This window comes from Delphinus delphis, chromosome 5, assembly GCF_949987515.2.
Source record: "Delphinus delphis chromosome 5, mDelDel1.2, whole genome shotgun sequence".
NCBI lineage: Eukaryota > Metazoa > Chordata > Mammalia > Artiodactyla > Delphinidae > Delphinus > Delphinus delphis.
This window is the reverse complement of record NC_082687.1, coordinates 33,353,063-33,380,474: the sequence shown is the minus strand read 5'-3', so window position 1 is coordinate 33,380,474 and position 27,412 is coordinate 33,353,063. Positions and strand designations below refer to the sequence as shown.

At 37.7% G+C, this 27,412-nt stretch overlaps 1 protein-coding gene across 1 annotated transcript in view; it reads left to right on the top strand.

Moving 5' to 3' along the window:
• DCHS2 (dachsous cadherin-related 2) overlaps positions 1-27,412 on the top strand; it is a 295,589-nt gene that overhangs the window by 182,083 nt on the left and 86,094 nt on the right. The window contains exons 6-10 of the mRNA XM_060011654.1: positions 1,556-1,743; positions 3,061-3,160; positions 14,436-14,593; positions 15,688-16,531; positions 18,744-18,983. Of these exons, the coding sequence (XP_059867637.1) occupies positions 1,556-1,743; positions 3,061-3,160; positions 14,436-14,593; positions 15,688-16,531; positions 18,744-18,983 (1,530 nt within the window). The remainder of the gene's footprint in view (positions 1-1,555; positions 1,744-3,060; positions 3,161-14,435; positions 14,594-15,687; positions 16,532-18,743; positions 18,984-27,412) is intronic.

Sequence of the window (27,412 nt, the reverse complement as noted above, 5' to 3'; positions counted from 1 at the left end):
GCTCTGTGTCCCGCTCTGGGGGTGTGTGTGGGGGTGGTGGTGGTGAAGAGTTAAAGTGTTATGAAGGGGCTTGGAAGGCTACATACTCGTAAGCTGTTCCTGTTCACTGGGGCTGGGGACAGTGGGGCAGCGCCGGGGTTGACGACATCCTCCAGTGCGTGGCATGCATGCGCAGCACGCAGGCACGCCCTCCACATCCGGGGCTCTGAGCAGCCTCAGGTAGTGACCCGAAACCTCACTACCACGGAACCCTATGTGGAACCCCCACGCCCAGCCCCGGCTGAGCCTCCTAGTCTTTTCGAACAGCTGCTACATGTCAGTCAGAGTTGGTGCGGCAAATAAAAATCTGTTTGCCATTCAGGATTTAGGGTTTTCCTAGAAGAATTGCATTTTGGAACTTTAAAGATGAAGCTGTGGTCTTTGTCATTTTTGTTAGAATCACACTTATAGTAAACACTTTATAAATATAGTTGATATAGTAATTGGATATGGTAAACACTGCATTATACCTTCACCAATTCAGCAACTTATCCAAATATGAATTTTTTTGTTGTTGTTCCTGATTTCACTTTTTGTTTTGTTCTACACACTGTCAATTGTTCTACACATTTCATTTGGAGGAAGAGGGCAAAAAGATCTTGGTAATGGCAATGTTAGGTAGTAGTTGCTTCTCGATTACTTTATCACAAATAGATATTTTCATAAATAGTGAGGATATTAACGTCTGTTGAAACTCTGCAGCAGGAGATGGGCTACCAGAGATGGCCCTTGGCGGTAGGTAGAGGCAGTTACAATTTTATGCCGGAGTCTGTGGATGAAACACGAGGCTAGTCGCCTAGAAAACAGTTTTGAGCAAGAATATGTAAAATATAGCTTGTAAAGCATGAAGAGTTATTTGGGAAGTCACTGTCCTCACTATACAAATATTTTGTGAGATAAAAATAAATAACTCTATACATAAAAGACAAACCATCACCTAGGAATGTATTTGATTTTCATGAATACCTTGCCATTATCTTAAGTAATGATAACAACTCCCACGTTCGTAATAATTTACAGCTTACAGAGTCCTTTTAAATTTATGATTGTGTTAATGTTTGATAGCCCTAGGAGGTAGGGTCAGAGAGGTCCTTCTGTGCCTGAGGTGAAGAAACGGGTGCCCAAACCAGACCTTGTGATGTCAGAGCTGAGGTGCTTTCTGTATATTCAGTATGAAGGGAGACGTGCTATAACTTTAAATCTTCTAAATTATTATTAAATTACCACAGAGTATTTTATCATTTGTTGTTATGAATTCATTCTTTAGTTCGAATGGTTGATGGTAGATAATTTGAAATACAAAGAATGACAAATTGAAGATGGCAGAAGAAACTTCAGAAAATTCTTTCAACAGCAGAGCTAGATTACTAAAGCATGTGGTCTTGGAAGTTGTGCTTTTAGAGCTTTATATCTGATTTTCCTTTCCGGGAATTGGTCTGAGATTTAATTGGTGGTTCATAAAGCCACAATTCTAGTACAAGCGTCAGCCTCTTTCATCCTGCTCTGTGCTCCTCAGGCGAACTTATCAGCTGGGTGGCCTTGGATCATGAGCAACGGGTGCACCATCAGGTGACTGTCTTAGTGACCGACCACGGCTCCCATCCTCGAAACGCCACCGCGCTGGTGTATGTCTCAGTTACTGACATCAACGATAACAGGCCGTATTTCCCACAGTGCCTCCCTGGGAAGGAATTACACATCAAGGTATGTGGAGCCAAGTAGCCGTGCAACGTTTGTAGTATTCTTAGTTACTTGTTTTGAGCACCATCTTGTGGTAAAAAGCATGAATTTATCCAGTCAGTCTTGTGTGGAAATGCATACATTTCTAGAGTTAGAATTGTCCACATGTCAAAAAAAAAAAAACACACAATTAAAACAAGAAAAGAAAATGCTTATATGTGCTAATTGGGATCACACATTCAGTGGTTTTATGATAATGTAGTTCTGTCTGTTGTATGCAAACGTCATGGTACTTCATTATCAGTATTGCTCAGACATGGCTTGTTTTTTTTCAGTAATTTGCATGCCTTTCTTTGTCTACAGCTCCTTGTGGGCAATTGAAACACATCTCTAAGATGGTTACTTGAAGATAGGAGAACAATCTGTAGCTCTAAAGTGGAGGGACGTGCAGCCAGAGATTGTAGCATTTGATCTTTGCAGGCACATGCGGAAACTTCTCATTATATTTACATGATCTTATCTTTTTCATTTCCATGTTTTTGTATGTTTTATAATGTACATAATAAGTTAGCATATTAGTTCATGTACATAATTAATAAATGTATCTTGGAGGAACTCATACTTTTTTTTAAACGAAAGGGTTATATGAATAAAACGTTGGGAAGCTATTGCTCTGCAACAATTGGGCGTTCAAATTGAGATCAGGTATGCATATTGAAAACCTCGAAATAGGTATTGAGGAAGTTAATAACTTTAACTTTATCTTCCAAAATCATATTTAAAGAAAATTCTACCAATGCAGAACATTATGATACTATCCTTATGATTTTTATTAATATATCATTTTATGTATCATGGCTTAATTAGGCAGTAAGACCCTAAACTTGGAGCTCAATTCCACATGTACATTTCAGAATTTCAGGAAAGTTTCTGTTAATTAATAAGGTATGTTTCCTGAAATAATGGCTTATGTTTATGTTTAGCATATTTTGGATCTTTTAAAAGAAAGGGATGAATAAGAAAGTGCCAGAATTCTTAAAAAGCATCAAAAATCTAAGATTTTTTTAGTCAATTTTATTTCCTTTTTTTCTCAAAATTAGATTAAATGCTGCAGATAATTTGTTCAAATTGAGCAAAACATTTAAATTTGTAATGTGGATTTTTTTCATGGTTTTACACCCATATAACTTTTATATGGTAGACATTTGCATTTTGTGTGGATTTAAAAGTAGTTTTAAAAAATAATGCTTAGTAGTAATGTGTTCTGTAACTTAAAGATTCATTGATATTTCTTTTTTAAATTTCACTGACTAATTTGTAAGTCATTTGTCTTAATGACAGGTTCTGGAAGGTCAACCAGTAAATATGTTGGTTACAACTGTGTTTGCAAAGGATCTTGATGAAGGAAACAATGCAGAAGTTATATATTCAGTATCTTCAGGTAAAAGTTACTATATATAAAGGATTAAGAGTTTTTAGAATTTCCTCTTTTGTCTACCAACCATCTGCCTCCTTCTGGGAAAATAGTTAACACCGAAAATAGCACCATATTGCAAACAAAATACATTTGTTATTTTCTAGAATCACCTTTAAAAAAAAAATAAAGTTTAATGGGGGCTTCGGTCGGATCCCAGGGAGAGGACTGGGGTTGGCTGCGTGAACACAGCCTGAAGGGGGATAGTGCGCCACAGCTAGCCGGGAGGAAGTCCGGGAAAAAGTCTGGAGCTGCCGAAGAGGCAAGAGACTTTCTTACCTCTGTGTTTCCTGGTGCGTGACGAGAGGGGATTAAGAGCGCCGCTTAAAGGAGCTCCAGAGACGGGCGCGAGCCGTGGCTATCAGCGCGGCACCCAGAGATGGACACGAGACGCTAAGGCTGCTGCTGCCGCCACCAAGAGGCGTGTGCGAGCACAGGTCACTATCCACACCTCCCCTTCTGGGAGCCTGTGCAGCCCGCCAATGCAGGGTCCCATGATCCAGGGAAAACTTCCCTGGGAGAACACACGGTGTGCCTCAAGCTGGTGAAACGTCACGCCGGCCTCTGCTGCCGCAGGCTCACCCTGCATCCGCACCCCTCCCTCACCCCCGTCCTGAGTGAGCCAGAGCCCCCAAATCAGCGGCTACTTTAACCCTGTCCTGTCTGAGCGAAGAACAGACGCCCTCAGGCGACCTACACGCAGAGGAGGGTCCAAATCCACAGCTGAACCCCGGGAGCTGTGCGAACAAAGAAGAGGAAGGGAAATCTCTCCCAGCAGCCTCAGAAGCAGCGGATTAAATCTCCACAATCAACTTGATGTACCCTGCATCTGTGGAATACCTGAGTAGACAAGGAATCATCCCAAGTTCAGGATGTGGACTTTGGGAGCAACTATATATATATATATATATTTTTTTTTTTTTCTTTCCTTTTTCTCTTTTTGTGAGTATGCATGTGTATGCTTCTGAGTGTGATTTTGTCACACTCAGAAGCTTTGTTTTTACCATTTGTCCTAGGGTTCTGTCTACTTTTTTTTTTTAATTAAAAAAGTTTTTTTTCTTCATAATTTTTTTTATTTTAATAACGTTATTTCATTTTATTTTACTTTAATTTATATTCTTTTATTTTATCTTCTTCTTTCTTTCTTTTTGTTCTCCGTGTTATTCTGAGCCCTGTGGAGGACAGGCTCTTGGTGCTCCAGCCAGGTGTCAGGGCTGTGCCACTGAAGTGGGAGAGCCAATTCAGGAGACTGGTCCACAAGAGACCTCCCAGCTCCAAGTAATATCAAACAGCGAAAATCTCCCATAAATCTTCATCTCAATGTCAAGACCCAGCTCCAATCAATGACCAGCAAGCTAGAGTACAGGACACCCTATGCCAAACAACTAGCAAGACAGGAACACAACCCCATCCATTACCACAGAGGCTGCCTAAAATCATAATAGGCCACAGACACCCCAAAACACACCACGAGACGTGGATCTGCCCACCAGAAAGACAAGATCCATGCACACCCACCAGAACACGGGCACTAGTCCCCTCCACCAGGAAGCCTACATAACCCACTGAACCAACCCTAGCCACTGGGGAAAGACACCAAAAACAATTGAAACTATGAACCTGCAGCCTGCAAAAAGGAGACCCCAAAAACAGTAAGTTAAGCAAAATGAGAAGACAGAGAAACACACAGCAGATGAAGGAACAAGGCATAAACCCACCAGACTTAACAAATGAAGAGGAAATAGGCAGTCTACCTGAAAAATAATTCAGAATATTGATAGTAAAGATGATCCAAAATCTTGGAAATAGAATGGAGAAAATACAAGAAACATTAACAAGGACCTAGAAGAACTAAAGAGCAAACAAAGAGTGATGAACAACACAATAAATGAAATTAAAACTTCTCTAGAAGGGATCAATAGCAGAATAACTGAGGCAGAAGAACGAATAAGTGACCTGGAAGATAAAATAGTGGAAATAAGTAGTGCAGAGAAGAATAAAGATAAAAGAATGAAAAGAATTGAGGACAGTCTCAGAGACCTCTGGGACAACATTAAACACACCAACATTCAAATTATACGGGTCCCAAAAGAAGAAGAGAAAAAGAAAGGGACTGAGAAAATATTTGAAGAGACTGTAGTTGAAAACTTCCCTAATATGGGAAAGGAAATCGTTAATCAAGTCCAGGAAGCACAGAGAGTCCCATACAGGATAAATCCAAGGAGAAACACACCAAGACACATATTAATCAAACTGTCAAAAATTAAATACAAAGAACAAATATTAAAACCAGCAAGGGAAAAACAACAAATAACACATAAGGTGATCCCCATACAGTTAGCAGCTGATCTTTCAGCATAAACTCTGCAGGCCAGAAGGGAGTGGCAAGACAAATTTAAAGTGATGAAGTAGAAAAACCTACAACCAAGATTACTCTACCCAGCAAGGATCTCATTCAGATTTGATGGAGAAATTAAAAGCTTTAGAGACAAGCAAAAGCTAAAAGAGTTCAGCACCACCAAACCAGCTTTACAACAAATGCTAAAGGAACTTCTCTAGGCAGGAAACACAAGAGAAGGAAAAGACCTACAATAACAAACCCAAAACAATTAAGAAAATGGTCATAGGAACATACATATCAATAATTACCTTAAATGTAAATGGATTAAATGCTCCAGCCAAAAGAGATAGACTGGCTGAAAGGATACAAAAACAAGACCCATATATATGCTGTCTACAAGAGACCCACTTCAGTCCTAGGGATACATACAGACTGAAAGTGAGGGAATGGAAAAAGATATTCCATCCAAATGGAAATCGAAAGAAAACTGGAGTAGCAATTCTCATATCACACAAAATAGACATTAAAACAAAGACTATTACAAGAGAAAAAGAAGGACACTACATAATGATCAAGGGATCAATCCAAGAAGACGATATAACAATTGTAAATTTTTATGCACCTAAAACAGGAGCACCTCAATACATAAGGCAAATACTAACAGCCATAAAAGTGGAAATCCACAGTAATGCAATCATAGTAGGGGACTTTAACACCCCACTTTCACCAATGAACAGATCATCCAAAATGAAAATAAATAAGGACACACAAGCTTTAAATGATACATTAAACAAGATGGACTTAATTGATATTTGTAGGACATTCCATCCAAAAACAACAGAATACACTTTCTTCTCAAGTGCTTATGGAACATTCTCCAAGATAGATCATATCTTGGGTCACAAATCAAGCCTTGGTAAATTTAAGAAAGTTGAAATTGTATCAAATATCTTTACTGACCACAGTGCTATGAGACTAGATATCAATTACAGGAAAAGATCTGTAAAAAATACAAACACATTTGAGGCTAAACAACACACTAGTTAATAACCAAGAGATCACTGAAGAAAGCAAAGAGGAAATCAAAAAATACCTAGAAACAAATGACAGTGAAAACACAACGACCCAAAACCTGTGGGATGCAGCAAAAACAGTTCTAAAAGGGAAGTTTATAGCAATACAATCCTACCTTAAGAAACAAGAAATATCTCAAATAAAAAACCTAACCTTACACCTAAAGTAATTAGAGAAAGAAGAACAAAAAAACCCCAAAATTAACAGAAGGAAAGAAATCATAAAGATCAGATCAGAAATAAATGAGAAAGAAATGAAGGAAACAATAGCAAAGATCAATAAAACTATAAGCCGGTTCTTTGAGAAGATAAACAAAATTGATAAACCATTAGCCAGACTTATCAAGAAAAAAAGGGAGAAGACTCAAATCTATAGAATTAGAAATGAAAAAGGAGAAGTAACAACTGACACTGCAGAAATACAAAGCATCATGAGAGATTACTACAAGCAACTCTATGCCAATAAAATGGACAACCTGGAAGAAATGGACAAATTCTTAGAAATGCACAACCTTCCGAGACTGAACCAGGAAGAAATAGAAAATGTGAACAGACCAATCCCAAGCAGTGAAATTGAAACTGTGATTAAAAATCTTCCAACAAACAAAAGTCCAGGACCAGATGGCTTCACAGGTGAATTCTATCAAACATTTAGAGAAGAGCTAGCACCTATTCTTCTCAAACTCTTCCAAAATATAGCTGAGGGAGGAACACTTCCAAACTCATTCTACTAGGCCACCATCACCCTGATACCAAAAGCAGACAAAGATGTCACAAAGAAGGAAAACTGCAGGCCAATATCACTGATGAACATAGATGCAAAAATCCTCAACAAAATACTAGTAAACAGAATCCAACAGCACATTAAAAGAATCATACACTATGATCAAGTGGGGTTTATCTGAGGAATGCAAGGATTCTTCAATATACGCAATCAATGTTATATACCATATTAACATATTGAAGGAGAAAAACCATATGATCATCTCAATAGATGCAGAGAAAGCTTTCGACAAAATTCAACATCCATTTATGATAAAAACCCTCCAGAAAGTAGGCATAGAGGGAACTTACCTCAACATAATAAAGGCCACATATGACAAACCCACAGCCAACATCATCCTCAATGGTGAAAAACTGAAACCATTTCCACTAAGATCAGGAAAAAGACAAGGTTGCCCACTCTCACCACTATTATTCAACATAGTTTTGGAAGTTTTAGCCACTGCAATCAGAGGAGAAAAAGAAATAAAAGGAATGTAAATTGGAAAAGAAGAAGTAAAGCTGTCACTGGTTGCAGATGACATGACACTATACATAGAGAATCCTAAAGATGCTACTAGAAAACTCCTAGAGCTAATCAATGAATTTGGTAAAGTAGCAGGATACAAAATTAATGCACAGAAATCTCTTGCACTCCTATACAATAACAGTGAAAGATTAGAAAGAGAAATTAAGGAAACAATCCCATTTACCATCGTGGCAGAAAGAATAAAATACCTAGGAATAAACGTAATTTAAGGAGACAAGAGACCTGTATGCAGAAAATTGTATGACAGTGATGAAAAAAATTAAAGATGATACAAATAGATGGAGAGATATACCATATTCTTGGATTGGAAGAATTAACATTGTGAAAATGACTATACTGCCCAAAGCAATCTACAGATTCAATGCAATGCCTATCAAACTACCACTGGCATTTTTCACAGCACTAGAACAAAAAATTTCACAATTTGTATGGAAACACAAAAGACCCTGAATAGCCAAAGCAATCTTGAGAAAGAAAAACGGAGCTGGAGAAATCAGGCTCCTGAACTTCAGACTATATTACAAAGCTACAGTAATCAAGACAGTATGATACTGGCACAAAAACAGAAATATGGATCAATGGAACAGGACAGAAAGTCCAGAGATAAACCTATGCACATATGGTCACCTTATATTTGATAAAGGAGGCAAGAATATACAGTGGAGAAAAGACGGCCTCTTCAATAAATGGTGCTGGGAAAACTGTACAGCTACATGTAAAAGAATGAAATTGAACACTCCTTAACACCATACACAAAAATAAACTCAAAATACATTAAAGACCTAAATATAAGGCCAGACACCATCAAACTCTTAGAGGAAAACATAGGAAGAACACTCTATGACATAAATCACAGGAAGATCCTTTTTGACCTACCTCCTAGAGAAATGGAAATAAAAATAAACAAATGGGACCTAATGAAACTTCAAAGCTTTTGCACAGCAAAGGAAATCATAAACAAGACAAAAAGACAACCTTCAGAAAGGGAGAAAATATTTGCAAATGAAGCAACCGAGAAAGGATTAATCTTCAAAATTTACAAGCAGCTCATGCAGCTCAATATCAAAAGAACAAACAACCCAATCCAAAAATGGGCAGAAGACCTAAATAGACATTTTTCCAAAGAAGATATACAGACTGCCAACAAACACATGAAAGAATTCTCAACATCATTAATCATTAGAGAAATACAAATCAAAACCACAATGAGATATCATCTCACACCGGTCAGACTGGCAATCATCAAAAAATCTAGAAACAATAAATGCTGGAAAGGGTGTGGAGAAAAGGGAACCGTCTTGCACTGTTGGTGGGAATGCAAATTGATACGTCACTATGGAGAACAATATGGAGTTTCCTTAAAAAACTAAAAATAGAACTACCATATGACCCAGCAATCCCACTGCTGCGCATATACCCTGAGAAAACCATAATTCAAAAAGAGTCATGTACAAAAATATTCATTGCAGCACTATTTACAATAGCCAGGACATGGAAGCAACCTAAGTGTCCATCAACAGATGAGTGGATATAGAAGATATGGCACATATATACAATGGAATATTACTCAGCCTTAAAAAGGAATGAAACTGAGTTATTTGTAGTGAGGTGGATGGGCCTAGAGTCTGTCATACAGAGTGAAGTAAGTCAGAAAGAGAAAAACAAATACCGTATGCTAACACATATCTATGGAATCTAAAAAAAAAGCAAAAAAATTGGTCAGGAGAACCTAGGGGTAAGATGTGAATAAAGATGCAGACATAGTAGAGAATGGACTTGAGGATATGGGGAAGGGGAGGGTAAGCTGGGACAAAGTGAGAGAGTGGCATGGACATATATACTCTACCAAACGTAAAATAGATAGCTAGTGGGAAGCAGCAGCATAGCACAGGGAGATCAGCTCGGTGCTTTGTGGCCACCTAGAGGGGTGGGATAGGGAGGTTGGGAGGGAGTGAGATGCAAGAGAGTAGAGATATGGGAACATATGTATATATATAACTGATTCACTTTGTTATAAAGCAGAAAGTAACACACCATTGTGAAGCAATTATACTCCAATAAAGATGTTAAAAAAATAAAATAAAATAAAATTTTAATGTAAAATCATATTATTTTTTCTATGTCCTAATTAGAAATCAACCAGCCATCCACTTTAAATGAATAATTTTCAGTAATCTGAAATGCAAATCAACTTTTACTGACAGGAAAATACTAGTTAATGGACAAAAATTGGTATTGAGTATAAAGACATATGATTATGAACACCAAGCATCTGTGAATCTCTATGAAAATTAAATATTCTTAAGGTCAAAGTAAATCATATTTAGAAAATGCAGAGTGAAGTAAGTCAGAAAGAGAAAAACAAATATTGTATGTCAACGCATATATGCGGAATCTAGAAAAATGGTACAGATGTACCTCTTTGCAAGGCAGAAATAGAGACACAGACATAGAGAACAAACGTATGAACACCAAGGGGGGAAAGGGGAGCTGGGATGAATTGGGAGATTGGGATTGACATATATACACTAACTAATATGTATAAAATAGGTAACTAATGAGAACCTCCTGTATAGCATGGAATACCTGCTGTATAGCAGGGAACTCTACTTCACTGTACAGTAGAAACTAACATATCATTGTAAAACAACTATACCCCAATTTAAAAAAAATAGGATTAATAAAAAAATGCCACATACGTACACACATGTACGTGTATGTGGGAATTTTACTGAGACAGGCTTATGTTTATGTTTTTCCTTGAGAATGCACAGGCCTCAGATTGGTTCCAGTGATTAACTTTAGTTGGCATTGTGTTTTTATACCATTTTAAAAGAAATTTGTTGCTTTGTCATGTTTGACACAAACATAGGGAAGCAAGGGACAACATTGCCATTACCTGCAGATAATTTAATTGTCTTCATGGAAAACCCCAAATATGCTACAAGCAAGTCACTAGAATCAATACCATAAAAAATTTCTGGGAACAATGTCAACATACAAAAATCACTAGCATTTTGAGAACTAAGCAGGATTTCAAAGGTTTCATTCACTGTAACGAAGAAAATCTTTGGGTGTGGGGTCCAGTTTACTGTGAAGATCATGAAGTTTAGGCTTCAAGGTTCTTCACTAGCACGGGCTCCTCTGAGGTGGGAATATTGTCCTATTTTCTTTAAAGAAGGACCATCAAATTATGTGTTTCCCCCCTCTCCCAAATCAGAATCATCTGACTAGAAGCATAAGGAGGAAAATTTCAATAAAAGATACTTAAGACCTTTATGTAGAAAATTACAAAATAGATGAAAGACCTAAAGTAGAAAGAAATGAAAAGGCAAATCATGTTCACGCTTGGGAAGATGACATAGTGGGTTGTGCAGTAACAATGAGTCTGCTGAATACACACACACACAGGTTAATAGATTAAGCAATAATCCTGCTATGATACTGTTATTTGGAAAGGAACAAAACCATGCTATATATTACTCATGAATGTATGGACTAGAAAGATACACCCCCACTTTAGAACGGAGTCTGTCTATAGGGAAGAAGGGAATGAGATTTGGAGGTACACACAGGTCCTCTGCTATACTTATATTCTGTCATTTCTTTAAAAAATTTGAAGAAATATTGCGGCTTTACCAATCTGGAAATGTTTACATGGATGGTCATATATTTCTGAATGTTTGAAATGTTGATTTTTTTAAAAATTAGCTTCTGAAATGATACTTGGGGCATCACAATATAAAAATGTGGTGATATCTGTTATGTTACTCACACCTTTGCTTTAAATTTATCCAATTACAAAATAGAGGCAACTACAAAATATAAGATAAAATAACAAGATAAAAATCAATATGAGAACAAAGATATATATATCACATTCATGAACGTTTTCATTCTCCTATGTAAAAGAATCAAAGCATAGAAATCACAACCAGTAGATGTTACATAATTTCCTGCTCTATACTCTGACTTTCTTAAGAGCAGGTGTTCTTTTTTATTTGCCGTTATTTCCCCTATAACTGGTAAAGTGTCTGTTACATGATAGTGACTTACTGACAGTAGAATAAAAGAATGAAAGAGAGCCACTAGCCTAGACATCGTCTGAAGTTCTTTGGGTTGTTTAAAGTATTTAGATTCTGTCAAAGAACAGAAATCTGTTATTTAACAAACCAAATAAAAAACCCCCTGCCATGATCAATTTGAATTAGAAGTATCAGTACAAACTTATGACATATTTTAGTGTGTGCATGTGTGTATTCTGTGACCACTGAAAAAGGCCTAGAAACAATAACTGACCCAGAAGCAATGAGCAGGATACAACCTCCCAATACTGTATTCCATGGAATGAACCAGGAGTCCTTGGAGAAATGACTGACTCCAGGTCTTGAACAGGAAATCTTCAAGATGAGTCTGTAACATTTTGTCACCCCAGATACAAGGAGGCTGTTAAAGATGACTAGGATCATATCAAAGACTCAGGAACCTCCTTTAAGAGGATCCTAAGGTTCAAAGATGGAACAATTTGAACACCAATAGGGATAATATTGGGAATAGATTGAAACTCTTATAATATGTTTAAATTTATGCTTAATGACTCTTAAAACAGAAACTAAACAAACCTTTAATTATCATAGTTGAAGCACTGAAGGATGTTAGTAAACCAATCCATTATTTTGAAGACTGTTAAATAAAAATTTACCATCAAACATTTATTCTGACTTTTCGTATAATGAACTGTCCCACTGGGTTACCAATAAGTACATAAGAAGAAGTTGATCTTTAGTAATATATTCCAGCTAATAAACGAAGAAGAGATCATAGACTCAATGTTATACTTTGCAACATTTATTGAATCATTAGTGGATCCAGGCTGTGCACCAAAGGGGGCCCACATCACAAAAAGAGACAATCAGACATGTGCTTCTGAAGGAAAACACAAAACAGCATTTATGAAGTAGTCTTCTCCCTGAATCTGATTAATTCTCTAGATGTACCTCCCAATTTAAGGAGAACATAGAGGACAGAAAAACATATTAAGCTACACATTGGAGATAAGCAACAGGCAAATCTAGACCACTGGAAGCTTCAGGATACATGATCCAGTTCTTCAGCAAATGAGTTGCAAGAACAAAATAAAGAGATGAATGGCAGGAATGCATAGATTGAAGAGATATGCAAATACAGATTTTATGTTGAGCCTAATTTGACTAAAAAAAATAAGATATTTATGAGACAACTGGAAATTTAAAAGTTAACTAGATATTTGATAATATTTAGGAATTATTACTAATTTTTAAAAGTATAATATGGTACTGTGATCGTATTAAATTTTTCCTTATCTTTTAGAGATGCATGTTGAAAAACATACAGAAGAAATGATATGATTTCTGAACTTTGCTTCAAAAGAAGATGGTGAAGGGAAATATGTGAATGGGGAATAAGATTAGCCATGAGTTGGGCTTCCCTGGTAGCACAGTGGTTGAGAGTCCGCCTGCCGATGCAGGGGACATGGGTTCGTGCCCCGGTCCGGGAAGATCCCACATGCCATGGAGCGGATGGGCCCATGAGCCATGGCCGCTGAGCCTGCGCTTCCAGAGCCTGTGCTCCGCGACGGGAGAGACCACAACAGTGAGAGGCCCGTGTACTGCAAAAAAAAAAAAAAGATTAGCCATGAGTTGATAAATATTATTATTATTTTCCAAATGTTTTTTTAAATAAGATATTGAATATAGTTCCCTGTGTTACACAGTAGGACCTTGTTGTTTATCCATTCTATATATAATAGTTTGCATCTGCTAATCCCAAACAGCCAATACAACCTTCCCCCACCTCTCCTCCCCCTTGGCAACCACAAGTCTGTTTGCTATGTCTGTGAGTCTGTTTCTGTCTCATAGATAAGTTCATTTGTGCCATATTTTGGATTCCTACATATAAGTGATATCATATGGCATTTGTCTTTCTCTGTCTGACTTATTTCACTTAGTATGATAATCTCCAGGTCCATCCATGTTGCTGCAAATAGCATGATTTCATTCTTTTTTATGGCTGAGTAGTATTCCATTGTATATATGTATCACATCTTCTTTATCCATTTACATGTTAATGGACATTTAGGTTGCTTCCATGTCTTGGCTATTGTAAATAGTGCTGCTATGAACACAGGGGTGCATGTATCTTTTTGAATTAAAGTTTTGTCAGGATATATACACAGGAATGGGATTGCTGGATCATATGGCACATGAGTTGATAAATATTGAAGCTAGATGATAGGTACATGAAAGTTCATGATATCACTGTCTACTTTTTTATATGTAAAAATTTCTATAATAATTTTTTTAATCTGTTATGTTTCTTGTCTGTATTTTTAGTATTATCCTTATGCTCATATTCACACAGAGCTTAAGGTAAATAAAATTTCCAAATGATCACATGTATATTTGGCTTAATTAATTCTCTGTATTCTGCATTGTCAACTAACATTAACTTCTTAATTTTGTGTGTGTTTGTGTGTAGAGGGTAGTACTGATCACTTCAAGATTGATGCCAACAGTGGTGAAATAAGAACAACCAGAGTACTTTCCCATGATTATGGACCTTCTTACAGGATGACTGTAATTGCCAGAGACCAGGGGGTGCCTCCTCTTCAAGGACAGGCAGTTATTAATATTCAGGTAATAGCTCACATCACACAAAGTGTGGAAAGATGCTCTGAGGGCTTTTTTTATTTTATATACAAATGTAGAGTGAAGATACATTAAATAAACGAATACTCTTTTTAGAGAGCATTGCAGATGTATGTGTGCATTATATTAAGTGATGTTATTATCACTTGAGAAATGATTAGGTTTAAATATTTTTTGAGTTTAACTTTGTACAGTTACTGACAAGATACTTACCTCCATCACTATGTGTATGTTTATCCTGCTTTGTTTATAAAGAACAAAAAGTATCTTTTCTTTTACTTTTTCCTAATTGCAAGGACCTGGTAAATTTGCAGGAGAAACGTGTGTAAATAAATGGCCAATATAAATTGCATAGTTTTTGTAATTATATTTAAAATTAGGAAAGGCACTTGAGATTTGTATTTTAAGACTTTCCTTTAGTCGTAATGAGCAAACAAGCTGTAGGAAGTCTCCATAGTAGGAAAAAATTACATCAACCCATCAGAAGCAAAATGACTGTTTACAGGAAGATTTTTTTGTTCAAGCACGTGATAATCAGTAATATTAATATAGGTATGTATACTAATCAAGAATATATGTCCCCAAGAGTTCTGTTTCCAAATTATATTCTTTATTGATTAAGGATATGTGGGTTGGGAGAAACTTCTGTCATAATATCTCAAGACTCTGGTTTCAGATAAACAAAGGCATATGATACTTAAATGTATGCAGATGTTGTCATTAAGGAAATATGAGTTTCTAGGACTTAGAGTAGCTTGGAGAACTAGCTCTCGTACACTGTCTTTGAAGAACCATAAGACTACAGTTCACGTAAACAACAGCGTAGCCTCACCAAACTATCATTGCATCCATTGCAGCAAACGGGAGTGGAAAGTCCTATACTTTCTTATCTCCTAGCTATTATGCAGTTTTCAGTCTTCAGAGGCATACTGGAATTGTATAAGGTAAGAAGAGACATTTTCTCACCAATTAACATATGCATATTGCACAACTGGAAGGAATTAGCTTCCAAAAGAATAGCAGCACCTGTGAAGTCTTTTTAAAAACCCCAAATTAACAACTCCTTTTTATTCTTATTTCAGGTGATACCACTATCCAAAGGGAGAGCTCTCATTTCTCAGAATATTAAACACTTAGTTATACCAGAAAACTCGAAGCCTGCAAAAATAATGAGCTTGATAAAGTCACCTGATCACCTTCAACAACATCATAGTGGAAAGTTACATTTTAGTATCGCTGCAGATGACAAGGATGGTCACTTTGAAGTCGACAGCTCGACAGGAGACTTGTTCCTCTTTAAGGAACTGGATTATGAAATGACGTCCCATTATCTTTTCAGGGTGGTAACTAAAGACCACAGCAGAAACCCTCCCGTGAATAGCACAGTCTTCCTTAGTGTTGCTGTGGAAGATCAGAATGACCATTCCCCATCTTTCCGGGAGGAGTTCATTGTGATCAGCGTGGAAGAGAATGCCCCTGTCGGGACTCTGGTGCACGTTTTTAATGCCAAAGATGGCGACGGCAGTTTTTTGAACAGTAGAGTACAATACTTCATTGAAGCCCACCACCCTGGAGTGAATCCATTTCTCATCCACCCCTCATTTGGCACTTTGGTCACTGCTTCCCCCCTTGACAGAGAGAGAGTTCCGACTGTTGTCCTGACAGTAACTGCATCCGATCAGGCTGTGAATGTGACAGACCGGCGACTGAGATCGCTGATGGCGAAGGTAGTGATTTTGGATATAAATGACCACAGCCCCACTTTTACATCTTTCCCCATCGCCCTTGTCAAAGAGGATGCCGCGGTGGGCTCCTTGGTGCACCACATAACTGCTCAAGATCCAGACGCAGGAAGGAATGGAAGAGTAACATTCAGCATCCTCTCAGGAAATGAAGATATGGCCTTTATGCTAGATGAGTCATCAGGTACTGTCCTTGTCACTGTCAGTTAAAGCCTGTGATCACTTGCTTACATTTATCTTTTTCATTTTCCTCTGTTATAAAATCATAGTTCTCAAGATGCATATGCTTTAAGGAAATTTGACTTGATTTACTGTTTAACTTATATAGATGATAGGCACAGAGGTCATATTCAGAGAACAAAGAGTAATTGGCCTGTTTGTTAACATTGACCTGCTTTGTAGCTAGCTCACATTTCCTGGGATGAATATACAGTAGCCAACTTCTTTACCCCCATTGTGTGTTTTCATAGGGTAGGAGATGGTACCAAGAGTGAATCAAGGTAGAACATGAGTCAACATTGTTCAAAGACTTTAGTATGGAAACTTATCTCTAAGCTCATACAAACATACACTTGTAAATAGTTGGAAATCATGTATTTTTAAATGGTTGTATTGATATTGACATTAAGACCCTTACTTTTCACAACTGAAACATTTTATTTTTGGCAGAAGCATTTGTTCACTGTCAAGTACTCTTTGGAAATGGCACTCACTGTCACTTCCCTTGTCTTGCTGTTACCATATTGTCAGATAACATCTTCTAAAATTTTTGATGTAGTTTGATGGACAATTATACATTCAAAGTGTCATTCTTGTTATATTGGAAATGAAATTCCCTCAACCTGATTTTCAGAAGATATTGAAGTGATGGACTACCATCTCATTCTCTAAAAAATAAAATCATTTCTGCATGAGCCTTAGAAAAAAATCTCAGATGTATACCATTTGGCCCAACTGTTAGTAAGAGCATTATTTGGAATGGGACTGAATGTGTAGAATTTGGAAGTCATGATTATAGTCTGGCTATATACTGTTGGAAAATTTCATCAAAATATTTATTAAATCCTGTGCATATGGTTCCGTTCTGAGACCTGCATGGACACCACCTAAAAGCCCAACTGACAGAGAGATAGTCCAGACCCAGTTGCTGATTTCTGTTAGAGCTGGGGTCTCCAAGGATCTATTTAAACGATATTTAAAATGCTTTCCAAAATGGCTAAAGAAGGTCTATTTCAGATTGTTAAAGAGGGTGGATAAAATTAGAATTGTGTCTCAGTAATATAGATATCCTGAATCTTAAACTATTGCGGTGGCTGTTTCAGTTGAGATATTTTTTTCAAAGACATAAAATGCTAATTGCTGAAGGCACTCATATGAAATAGGCTATTTTCCTCTCACAAAGCTCATATTTTTTATCAAGAAGACAAAGTGATATTTTCAATGGCTTTTGGCTATGAAGTGTAAAATGATAAGCAATTATGGAGAAACCATTTTATATATAAAATCTGAATCAGTAAGCCTCTTTAATTATTTGAAGAAAAGTTCTTATAGGAGGAGCACGTGTTAGAGGAGCAAACAGCAATCCTAAAAGAAAAAATGTGACAATTGGAGTTATGTAACAAATATATGTGTGCAAGTTGCTTATATGAGTTACGTGCTTAAATGGCAGTTGGATGGAGACATTGTATTCGTGAAGTTTATTGTCCGAGTTATAGTCTTTACTATTTTTTGTTAATAAAAAAAGACAGTTAAATTAGATTAGTATAAAGAGACTATAACTCTTTCACAAAAACTAAATCTCTTAAAGGATGTAGCCATACTTTTTGTAACTTGGTAACTTTTACACATGAAGTGTCCTTTGACACGAAGAGGGATACTGTTAGAACCTAGATATTTTTAAAAATGAAGGTAGAGGGACTTCCCTGGTGGTACAGTGGTTAAGACTCCGTGCTCCCAATGAAACCAGGTTTGATCCCTGGTCAGGGAGCTAGATTCCACATGCATGCTGAAACTGAGTTCGCGTGCTGCAGCTAAGGAGCCCATGTGCAGCAACTAAGACCTGGCACAACCAAATAAATAAATATTAAAAAAAAATGAAGGTAGATATTGGGTAGATAAATATTCTTGATGTAATCATCTTAGTAGATAATGGTATGTTATGGATTATTTCTGAATTCTCATTCATCCTTATAATTTAAATTAGAATGACTTTTCGAATTAAAAATGTTCTCTTTTATTCCAGATAATATATAAATTTAAAGTTGGTTTAATAATATTTATTCTTTAACAGAGAAAGCTTCTGAATTTTTAGCAACTTAGATGAGTTAGAAAAAAGTATAGTAAGCATGACTTCTCCAAAGAATATTACCTATTGCTTTTCTCTTCTTTCAAAACAGGTTTACTAACTACTACTTCGCCTTTGGATTATGAGTTAAAAAGTCAGTACATTCTGACCCTTCTGGCACTGGATGGTGGCACACCAACACTTTCTTCATCCCAGACTTTGACAATTACTGTTCTTGATGTAAACGATGAGGCCCCAGTATTTAAACAGCACCTATATGAAGCTTCAGTTAAAGAAAATCAAAATCCAGGGGAGTTTGTCACAAGAGTTGAAGCTGTGGACAGAGATTCAGGTAACTCAAAAATATGGGAACTAAGTAATCGACGTTAAAAGCAAAAATTGACATTTACCAAAAACCTGAAAACAGTTGCTAGTTATTTCAAACTTCTAGAATTTCTTTAATTAGCATACACAGAAAAAAAAATTGAATGCATAGTGTGTACTTTTTATAGTATTTGCTTGTATTGATTTTTATTATTACTTATAGTAGAGTGATACATATCTAATTAATATACAATTTATTGATTTGATTTTGATAATAAACAGAAGTATAGACAAAGGATCACACTTTTTTCAGACTGTAATAGCTAGATACATGGAGTACCAGAAGGTAAATCGTTCTTTATTTTCTCTATATGTAGCATAATGGAAGAGATAGGATGCTGGTGTCAGACTGCCTGGCTTTGAATCCTAGAACCACCACTTAAGCTGTGTAACCTTTTTTTTTTTTTTTCCGGTACGCGGGCCTCTCACTGCTGTGGCCTCTCCCGTTGCGGAGCACAGGCTCCGGACGCGCAGGCTCAGTGGCCATGGCTCACGGGCCCAGCCGCTCCGCGGCATGTGGGATCTTCCCGGACCGGGGCACGAACCCATGTCCCCTGCATCGGCAGGCGGACTCTCAACCACTGCGCCACCAGGGAAGCCCTAAGCTGTGTAACCTTTAATAAGCTATATACTAGCTCTCTCTGATCCTCTGTTTGCTTATCTGTAAAATGGGGATTATGATACAGCCTAATTCATAATTCTGTTATGGATATGAATGAGTTATTACCTACAAAGAGCTGAGACCAGTATCTGGCACAATAAACAGTCAATAAATGTTAACTTCCATCATTACTGTATTACTGTTGTGTTATTAATATCAACCACTGTGTTCAGACAAATGACTTTGAAGTAAACAGTTACTATGGCTAGGAATTTATAAATGTCTTAGAATTGCTTTTCAATATCACTATGACTTTTTTGGCCATGTAAGCTTCAGTAACTTTAATAATATCCTTTTTTAATTTTAAACAAAAAATTATAAAAATTATAGTGAAGTAGTTGCCATTAACAGCATATGCTGAATTTTCCCATCTGAATTAATACAAATAGTTTAATAAGCCAGTCTTTTTAAATTCACATTTGTATATAGCAAGTGGCAATACATAATCAATATAATATTTTGTTCTTTTCTTGCAAGAATTGTAACAGATGTTTCTATGGAAATAATAGTATGAAAACTAGCATTTTCCTCCTAAATTGTTTATCAAAGTGGTAAAAGATACATTTTCTTGAACTTTTAAATTATATACTGTTTAGATGCTTTGCACTTTGGGGAAACATCATCTTTTAATGAAATGCATTTTATGTGATGCGATGAAGACTTTCAATGGCCAACACAATTTTCTCTTTTGACCAGAGCGGGGCAGTGTGATCAAAGAGTTTTGCTTACTGTGCTCACCAAGAGGGCTGGAGTGTGCTAACAATTGCTTGTCCCAACTCCGCTTAAAGAAGTTAGCACATTTCTGGCAGTGTGGTTTTCAGTTGATAGAAACAATGGAGAACATACATAAGCTTTGTGTTTCCAATATACCCAGTTTAGTAAAGTTCTCTGAGAGGATTCTCTGGTGTAAATTGAGTAATGCAGAGCTCCGGGCAACACAGAAACCACTTCCCAAAGTACACAGACATATGCTGAACCCATCACTGACGTGTGATTTAGCAAGCATTTAAAGTCTGTAAAATGCTTCCTCCCTTTGACTTTATTTTATTAATTTTATTTTTTAAAATGGACTCTACTTAAAGGATTTATTTGCTTTAATATTTGAAGGTAAAAAGAATTTCTCTCAAAATTTTTCATATGTCAACTAAAGATGATTACCATAAATACGCTTTCCAATTTTTACTGTCAAATTGCCAAGCGTTAGTGTAATTTTCTTTTGGAATGAATGGTCTGCAACCTGTTACTTATAATTGAATTGAAAGTTCATTATTCTGGAGATTATGGTTTGCCAGGGAATTTAGATGCAAAATTGCTGGTTTTCTGGCTTTGGCTTTATGGGTGTTTGAGATACACATTAGCATTTCCTGAGTCTCACGCACCTTCACAAGTTTTGTAGAAAATTTTGGTTTACTGGAAATCTCAGTGTTTTTAATGAAGCCAGATCTGTTAAGCCAGTGGTTATGTAAATGCATGTGAATTTGGGTGTATGCATGTGTTTCTGAACATATTTTTCCTAAATCTTTTTTTTTTTTGCTTATTGGGTTAAGACAATGAAAAAGGATTATGTACAAGAATTAAATGATGTAGAGTCAAGATTTTAACATAACTGGCATCATATTGGAATTTATGAATGGTTTACTTTATAGTCTGTATTTTTAAAAATATTATAGCATTACTTAATACTAGAAAGGTTAACATACGTTTTCTAGCATTCTACAATGTAGTTTTTAAAAATGTAAGCCTAACAGCATTGTTTGGCATTCAAAACCCATAGGAATTTGAGCACTGAATGTTTATGATGTATGACTCACACTGGTTCTAACGGAAGTTTTTTCTTGTATTAAAAGGGAAAAAACAACTACCACTTTTTAACTAAGATATTAAAACTGCTGCAGCATTTGGTGCCAACAACAAGAGCTCCATTGTTAGTGGGAAAAGATCTATCCCTAGGGGTACCTCTCCCCCAGTCCTGGGAGGAAAGGGTGCCCCAGCAGGGAAGATGACTCAGTTCTGGTGATGCATTGGCTCATTCATGGTGAATACAAAATAATTCAACAGCACATCACCATACAAAAATGTTGAATTCTATAGTGAAATCTTATTCTCTATCCCATAAAAAATGTATTCTGTATCTGGATTTATCTTGAACAAACTCTACATCTGGTTTCCCAGAAACTGTCTCATGCTGGATGCATAACCCCACCCAACAGCCTGCTCTCGGAGCAAAGGAGAAACACTACCATGACAGTATTTCATCTATTTCATTGAATCTAAGACACTATTAATTGTAAGAAGCATCTAGCTTCAGATATATTAAAATTTGGGGAAAAAAATGTGTCTTAGAATTAATGAAAAAATTAAACAGAAAAAAAGGACTACTCACCCAGAGACAATCACTATTAAAACTTTGAAATATAATCCTATTTCATTTAATACATGGTGTTTTCATTATATGATTGTCTAATTTTCTGCCTGCCTTTTAAGCTGTGAACTCATGGATTCAGAACATATTTTACTTGCTTTTATTCCAGGTCTCTAAGATAATACAAGCTATGACATAGGAGTTTAGTAAATTTTTTTGACTATATGATTTGAGAAACCGGAACATCTGTGAAATAGGCTGCTACAAGCTGCCTTCACTCTTCAGAACTCATTTATTTGTTTATTTCTCCATTCAATCAGCAAGGTACAATCCTGTTTTTCCTTTAGGAATGTTTGAGTTGTGTAGGCATTGTACAGTTGAGAAATTACATGAAAAAATATTTTCATAAAAAGTAAATCTGAAAACAACACTCCCTTGGTCAGAATTCTTAATTAATTCCTCATGGTTTTGAGGATGAAGTTCTCTTCTCTTTTAGCTTAACAACTAGGCACTTTAATAAGTGACTGTAGCTTTCCTCTCTATTCTCAACTCCTATCACTCGCCTGCCTTTACGGTAGGACAGAGTTATGCAAACTTTTCTCTGTAAAGGGCAAGCAGTGAATGTTTTAGGTTTTGCAGGCTATACAGTCTCTACTACTTAATTCTGATGTTGGAGCAAGACAACAGCAATAGATAATACATAAAGAATTGAGCATGGCTGGGTTTCAGCAGAACTTCACAAAATCAGGGGGGGGTAGGCTGTATTTGTCCAGTGGGTTTGCCAACCACTGGTCTGACAGATTTATCTAATTAAGACATCTAAATTTCTTACAATTTTCTGATCATCAGATCCACTTATGATGTCATCACGGTAGTAGATCAGTGTGATGATCTACTGGATGCTGAGATGATCTTTATCTCTGCTGAGTAGATGATGGCTGGTAGTGGAAGAGTTTACATAAAGATGTACCATTGTTCCTGCTGGATGAAAGCAGATCACTTGTGATAGTCCTTACAAATTGGTATAGAGTGTTGGTTCTCATTTCAGTTACTGTGTTCTTCAACTGTTTGGTTGTTCTTTATATTTCTAACTCTTTGTTTAAAACTTCTTATAACTTCTTGCTCTGTGCATCCATTCATTTCCCAAGTTCTTAGATCATCTTTACAGTCATTACTCTGAACTCTTTCTCAGGTAGATTGCCTATCTTCATGTTGCTTAGTTATTCTTCTGGGGTTTTATCTTAGTCCTTCATCTGGAACATATTCCTTTGTTGTCTCATTTTGTCTAAATTTTTTTGTATTTTTATATATGTTTTGTTTCTCAACCTTGGAGAAATGGCCCTCTGTAGGGGATGTCCTATATGTCTCAGCAGTACAGTCTCCTTTCATGACCTAAGGGCCAGAGACCAGCTGGTACCAGGGTAGGTTCTGACCTGTGTTTGTGGACTCGGTTCTGCAGGCTTGCTTGTTTCTGGCAAGAAAACTGCCCTCCCCCCTCGTGGATGAGGCTGGTCTAGAGGCTTGTGCAGGCTTCCTAGTGGGAGGGGCCAGTGCCTATGTAATAGGGAAGAACCTTTTGTATTCTATTGCAAGTTAATCACTAAAGGGATGTTGCCCAAAAGCTTAAATTATACATAATGACCCAATTCTCAGAACCTTGCCTCCCAGGTAATGAACATTAAGCTAAAATACCTTTGTTTAGCTCACAGGAAACATCCTGACCAGGTCCACCAGTGAATGACTGCAGGGAGGAAGAAATTAACACATCCCCTCTGGAGGCTGATGGGAACCAGGAAGTGTTTGACTTTACTCTCTCCCCTTTTAGTGTAAAAGAAGCCTGAATTCTACCTCAGGCAAGATGGTTCTTTGGGGCACAAGCCCTCCATCTTCTCAGTTTTCTGGCTTTCCAAATAAAGTCATTACTCCTTACCCCAACAATTTGTCTCTCAATTACTGGCCTGTTGTGCGACTAGCGGTATGAACTTAGACTTGGTAACACTTGTCCACTGGTGGGTGGAGTTGGGTCTTGTCCCTCTGGTGGTCAGGAGTGTCAAGGAGTATGTCTAGAGGCAGCTGTGGGCTCAGGAAGTCTTTAGGCAGTGTGTTTGCTGATGGGCAGAGCTGTGTTCCCACCCTGTTGGTTGTTTGGCCTAAGGCATCCCAGCACTGGATCCTGCAGGCTACTGGGTGAGGTCAGGTCTTGGTGCCAAAATGTCGGCCTCCAGGAGAGCTCATGCTGATGAATACTCCCTGGTACATGCACCACCAGTGTCCCTGTCCTCAGAGTGAACCACAACTGCCCACCCTCCCTCCATCTCCCTCCATCCAGGAGACCCTTCAAGATCAGCAAGTCGGTCTGACCCAGGGTCCTATGAAGTCACTGCTTTTGCAGTCCTCCAAGAGTAGAGTCTCTGTTTCCCCCAGTCCTGTGGAGTTCCTGCAATCAAGAACTGCTGGCCTTCAAAGCCAAATGCTCTGGGGGTTCAATCCTCTATATTCCAGATCTCCAGGCTGGGGAGCCTGATATGGGCCTCAGAACTCTCACTCCTGTGGGAGAACTTCTGCAATATAATTGTTCTCCAGTTTGTTGGTTGCCTACCTGAGGGGTATGGAATTTGATTATATCATGAATCCTCCCCTCCTACCATCTCACTGTGGTTTCTTCTTTATATCTTTGTATGCAGAATGTCTTTTTTTTATAGGTTCCAGTCTTTTATCTATGGTTGTTCAGAGTTAGTTGTGATTTTGGTGTGCTCATGAGAGGAGGTGAGCTCAAGGTTCTTCTACTCTGCCATCTTGTCCAGAAAGTTCGAGAATGTTGGTACTCAAAAGGTGGTCCCCGGGACCAGTGGCACCATCGTCCACAGCCTACACAGAGGGCAACTACCAGAGGGCATTTAAAGGATGCTGGTGTCCCTCTAAACAATGGCTTTCCCAGGGTCTTTATGAAGGGAGAATACTCTGAACTGTTGGTAAATGTAGTTAGAGGAGGGTGGTGGGCATGTCATGATAAATGGTAAATTTACCATTGGTAAATCCATCCTAATGTTCTTCTCCATTTCCTTAAGCTTTTTGATTCCTTTCTGTATAGTATGCAAGGGAAGATCTGGCATCTCAATCTCAATGATGATAGACCACTATTGAATGCAGCCAATCAAAAGAAACTGTCAAGGGAAATAACTAAAAGAGCTAGCACATTAAATTCAGAATCTCTGGTAGGAACACCACATCAATAAATCCAGCTGAAACCAAAGTACTATTTTATCTTCCTGGGTTTCACATCCTTAGAATTGATTTCCACACATTTTCCACAGATTTATTCAATATAAGTTAGAAAAATCTTGCTATTATTTTAAAATTATAAGCTGTCTCTAATTGAGTCATATTTGCATGTAACTGCCTGCAGTATGTTGAGATCTGACTCTGGTTGTAGGTCTTCTCGTGAATAGGTATCCCCTTGCAAGAAATTACCTGTTATATATCTGCTGCTCAATTTGGTTCTGATCTTCAGAGAGATTAATTTGGGGGCTTCCTTAGAAGTTTTTCGGTTTTTTGACTATGACTTGAGCTGCGACTTTAAAGACTCAGCTTATAATTTTCTTTCTGTAAGTTCCCATTGCATTCAGAGACAGCCAGTTCACATCATACTCCTTTTACTATCCCATGGCCAAAGTCAGCCCCACTTGGTCCTCTAAGGAATAGAAATCCTTTAATAGTCAGTTCATCACAATCAAACACAGGTGATAATTTAAATGATCATGGTACCGTTGCAAATGAGAAATTACTAGTGTTCCATTTCCTGTGGGCAGGGAACCCAGCACTGCCTTTAAGGCCAAAGGCATAACCAAATCAATCTCAGAATCACTAATACCTGGGATCCAATCCTGGTGCCAAGTACCGTATCAATCAGGTGCAGTCAGGAAAACCAGCTATTACAATACAAGTGTTGGAAGGCTGAATAAACAGAAAGGAAATCCTGAAGTAACCCAGAAAAAAATAACGGTAGGAAGCAGCTACCACCCCTAATCCCTGGAAACAAGGAGAATAGGTCCAGATTATCAGAATCTAGGAAAAAAATGAGAGGAGGGGCCTTGCAGAGCCTGGTCTGGGAGTGCCAAAATAGACAGAAAGTTGTGAGCAGTTTCTGCACTAGAAGAAATGGCGTTGCTGACAGGGAAAATAAGAAAACAGGAAGAAGAAGTTCTATCTGCTCTCCTCTGACCTCAGTCTCCCTCGAGGGTCCCTTTGTGGCAGACCCTAAGAGGGGCTCAGCTGGCAAAGGAGATTCTGCACAGCTGTGATGTGCAGATTCCCTAGCCCCAGCATCGCAGGGCGGAATGGGGAAGAACGGATTCAGAGCTGAGTCACAACAGTTTAATAACTAGTACACCATATAAAGAACAGAGGGAGGAGCTGGCAGAGGGAACAGCAACTACAAAGGCCCCAACAGAAAGACACTTAGCATGTTCAGAGAGCAGAAGTGAAGCCCGTGGGCCAGGAATATAGTGCAGGAGCAAGTATATGAGAAGAGCTTGAGTCCACATCACATGAGACTTTGTAGACTGCGGTATGGAGTTTGGTTTCTATTTTGAGTGCATTCAAACACTTTCTTCCCTCTTACTTGTTAAATCCTATTTATCTTTAGGGTCTAAGCTTATACAGAAAGCAACACATACTCACTCAGTTATGTCTTACCATGTGGAATTGTAATTGTCTGCTTACTTCTCTGCATCCAGTGCTACACTATAAGCACTGTGAGAGCAAAGAATGTGTCTTCTTGCCAGCAGTTATATCCTTAGCACCTGGCATGGTATCTTGGCACCCGCTATCACTCTCTCTATATGTTTATTGAATAAGATAATAAATGAACAAACTATCTACCTGTAATAAGTCTTCCCTGATCCCCTTCCTCAGTGATTTCACGTATTCCCCCACACCATCTCCCTCACTAGAGGGGAACTCTGAGGACCAAGATAATTACTCATTATTCAATGGTATCTTTCCAGTGCCTGGCACTTGGTAAATGTGCACTGCATAAATAAACACATAAGTGAATGAATCAATCAACCAAATAACTGGCGCTCAATACATATGCGTCATCTGCATATAGGTGGAAACTGAAGCCAGTGAAGTGGGAAAGAGGTGGAATGAATTCCTTCCTCCCCCCTTCCCCCTCCCCTTCTCTCCCTGCCTTCCTCTCTCTCTCTTTGTTCCTTCCTTTCTGTGTTTTTTAACATCAGTCAGCAATACCTGAAGCCAAGAGAAAACAAGTCAACTAAACATGGTCAGTAGATCTTACAACCAGAAGCTTACTGGTGACTGTAGAAAGAATAACTAGATACGGCAATGATTTCAAGCTAGCTGCAGAGAATTT